This window comes from Arabidopsis lyrata, assembly GCF_000004255.2.
Source record: "Arabidopsis lyrata subsp. lyrata unplaced genomic scaffold ARALYscaffold_8, whole genome shotgun sequence".
Classification (NCBI taxonomy): domain Eukaryota; kingdom Viridiplantae; phylum Streptophyta; class Magnoliopsida; order Brassicales; family Brassicaceae; genus Arabidopsis; species Arabidopsis lyrata.
The window spans coordinates 14133002-14136882 of NW_003302548.1; the positions used below are offsets into that span (position 1 = coordinate 14133002).

At 33.4% G+C, this 3881-nt stretch overlaps 1 protein-coding gene across 1 annotated transcript; it reads right to left on the minus strand.

Annotated features, from left to right (window-relative positions):
- Positions 1-860: 860 nt before the first annotated feature.
- On the minus strand, positions 861-3161 carry LOC9301898 (bidirectional sugar transporter SWEET13). Its single transcript, XM_002865778.2, has 6 exons — positions 2898-3161; positions 2736-2772; positions 2439-2652; positions 2136-2297; positions 1820-1939; positions 861-1376 (listed from the first exon to the last, which is right to left on the minus strand). Exons 1-6 carry the CDS (start codon positions 2941-2943, stop codon positions 1071-1073), a joined length of 885 nt encoding a protein of 294 aa, XP_002865824.1. The 5' UTR covers positions 2944-3161; the 3' UTR covers positions 861-1070.
- Between the last annotated feature and the right edge of the window lie 720 nt (positions 3162-3881).

Here is a 3881-nt window from a genome sequence, read left to right on the forward strand (position 1 = left end):
TTTTTAGAACCACAACACACCATGATTTCTTTATCTTTTACCACAAACAACTTTGAACGTGTTGCAGAGAGAATCCAATTTTTCTATTTTTTGTAAAGCAACGTTGCAAAAAGATCCCAAATTTTCTAGACAATGTTGGAGATAAGTTTTTTTTGTAAATCCAGTTTTTCTATTTTTGTTTTAAAAATCTCACCAAATCATCCAATATTATCTCTTAAATCTCACCAAATAACAAACTAGTATTTTCTTTTCTAAAATGAAAATTCTAACAATTCCACCAAAAGTATCCTAAAAAATCACATAACTTTCTCAAAATCCAAAATTTCCTAAATTCCACCAAATCCACCCAAATCTTTAATTCAATACACCCCCTTAACCTCAAAATGAGTATGCCTCTTTAATGTTTGGGTTTCTTAGTAAACCAGAGTTTTTTTTTTTTGTTAAAGGGTTTAGTAAACCAGAGTTGTATCCCACTCTAGCAAAGGGAAATTTTACCCGACCAGTTTCTACTCTCTAGTATAATTCATTCCCATTATTATCATTTTTTTTTTTTTTGCATGTTATAATCATTTGCATTAAGTTAAATTTAGTTTGATTATAATTGCTTCGGAATGTTCCACTTCTCGTAAAAAATGTTTCAAGGCCACTAGAAGTTGGGCCTGTCTCGTTCAAGAGGCCTAATCCATGCCGTGACTTGTAACGTGCACCAATTTGTTAAGGATTTTCAATTGAAGTTGATGGGGTATAGTCTCTAAAAAGTAGAACCTCGGAAGTAAATTAATGATGTTATTTTTTTTTCTTATGATCAATCAAGAGAGGATCAAATAATAATGACTACTAGTAGAGCAGAGATAAGTTATAATTTTATTTTAGAAAACAACTTATTTATTGAACATAGCACAATTTCCAGATACCCTGGAAAGAAAATGATGAACAAAAAGTGGTACAGGAGAACTAAGATTTTAAGAGACGAACCACAAAATCGAAAAAGCTAGAGTAGAAAGAAAGTTAGCTAGAGTGCACAACTCAAACAATGCATTATTAATGAGTCTCTAAATAAGATTCACTACTTAAACTTGACTTTGGTTCTCGACATCCTTGTTGATTTGATCTTTTGGATCAGTTATGTTTTGGCTCTTGACCTCAGTCACTTGAATTTGAGTCTCGGGAACATTGTGAATAACAGGCGGTTGATGAACTGCTGAATCAGAAATTGGACCGGGTGTGACGGTGGTTAGCTTTGCTATGTCGATGGAATGATCGGACACGGCTTTAGATTTGTCTGTCTTCTGAGCCATAGGAGTTTTGTAGTACTTGAAAATTATGTAGAGAATCATTTGAACAGCTCCTAAGAACGCGCCCAACACATTTGGAAGCTTCAATAGTAAACAAATATGTGTAAAGGACATTAATATTCCATTTCTTGTCGACAAAAGAAGTTGGCAAAGAAAAACAACAAATGAAAATTTACCGACATCACAACATAACAAATTAGATTTTTTGTTTTTAGTATCCTATTGTACTCTCAATTTCTTAGCACATTTAGTGGAGGTCCAATTATTTATATAATGCTAGTAATAAAGTGAAAAAATGTGTACGGTTCAAAATCATATATTCGTTGCCACGACATTCATATTAGACTAAAAGCCTTTACGTATATAGTTTGAAATGAGGAAAAAAAGACAAAGGTAACTACTGTTTTTACTTTATTAAAGAACCACCCATAATAATCTAATCATATAATGTTTTGCTGTCCTTTATGCTTAGAAATGATCGGAACAGAATAAAATAATTGAGAATTTTGTATAAATAAACTCACCGCAACGTAGAAGTCTTTAATAGCGAGACCGTAGAAGAGCCACGTGACGGCGCTAATTGTAAGAAACAACGATAAAGAGAAAGGCATAAACTCCACACTTCTTGTTCGTACCACCACTCTCTGCACCAAAAATAGTAGTTTCTACCTTTATTAATATTCCCAACGTGAAAACTATGTAATATAAAGCAATGACAAGACATACTATACATTAACTGCAGGAGTATTTATTATGTTCTTCATAGGTCAAATTATGTAAAACATGGCTCGTTCGTATTTATAAATGTTCCTATATATATATGCATGTAATAGAACGTACCATGATACTCAAAGGAGCTGCGAAGACACTGACGGAAAACCCAACGCAAATCCCTCCGAGAACTTTCTCACGTGTCGAACCTTCGGTTAATAGCTCGCAGGCAAGAACAATGGCAGCAAAACCCAAAAAGTTCAAGAGACCAAGAACTTTCAAAGTGGATATCTGCAACATCGTTTCAAGCATCTAATTATGAGCAAACCGGATACAAAAGCATTTTACGTATGTGTATCTGCATGTTTATGATCAACGTGAAAGCTACGATAAAAGTATGTATATAGGTATTAAAAAGGTGTTTCAACATACTCTAGTTTTCTTGTTAGCATAGGTTACAAAGAGGACGATGTAGATGGTTTCGATGACGCATCCAACAGCGTTTATGGTGATGAGAAGGAAGCCTGAGCCATCCTTTTGCATAGCGTAGTAAATCCAAAGCATCGCGCTAAAAAGAGCTGAAACATAGGGAAGAGACTGAAATCCTTCGGTTGATTTCTTCTTGCATATCCGTACAAACGTGGGCCTAAATAATATGAAAGAAAACGTTTAATTATTTCTAGACAAAGACAAATAAAACAGACTTGGTGAGAACATGTTGATACTTACACTGGGGCCAAGAACACGACGAATGATATGATGTTACCTGCAAATTTACAACGTAGTAAACATTATGAGTTTTAAAACGTAATTCAAAATGTTGGTTGAGTTTGCTAGTATAAATGATGCATTGTTTTGTGAATGCTTATGTATATGTATATACACACGTACCCATGATGCCGAACACAAATGCCCATACATTGTGAGTTAGAGCCATTTCTTTCTGGTTTCTGGATTATTTTTCTCTGCCTTAATTTGTTTGGTCGGACTATCGAAAAAACTTATGAGCGGGGAAAAAAGTATCGAAATCAAGAGTATGAGAGAGAAAGAGCTCTTAAAGCCTCTTCTAACTCTTGAAAGCCAAGCTCTAGTTTGTGAGTTTTAGCTATGAATTTACAATGCCAATGATGGAAGATATATATAGAAGGTTCACATGTGAAAGGATGCAATGTTAGTACGTTTTAGACGACATCGTTTACAGACGGTGAGAGAATTAGGACGTGTCACATTATTGATCTCAGATCTTTCTAATTGATGTTTTTTTAATGGAAAATGTCATACATTTTCATGTGGTATGCACTCTTGACGTCTATTACATTAGTATCAAACTTTTTTTTATGCCAAACCTAGATTTATATTTTAATATCGTATTCATACGAATGAGCTTTAGCAAGATTTTCTATAAAACGAAAAAGAACATTTAAAGAACGGTCGATAGAGGTTTATTTAGAAAGCCATTTAACGAGTGGTTACTTATCATTTAGAGGTAACCAATAAGCCCCTGATCGGCCGTTAACCATTAAAGTAATATAGATCATCATTATACGCCTTTTTCATTCAATTTGAATTACCTTTTAAAGTATATGATTCTCTAATACTTAATCCGGAGAGAGTCGAGCCAAATGATTCCCTAAATACCTTTAAATTCTTCTAGATTAGCCAATCAAAATATATTGCGGAAACTGATTAAATAATTTTACAGAAATTTGAGTTATCCGACTTAAAACGAATTTAATTAAGCACTCGAGTGTTGGATTTGTTTATATGACTTGCAATAAAATATATATTGTATGTGTATCCAAAGAATCATTAGCCGTATCAAATTGCTTAATTAATTAATAGGGAAATACGATTATGTTGTAACAAAAAAGAAGT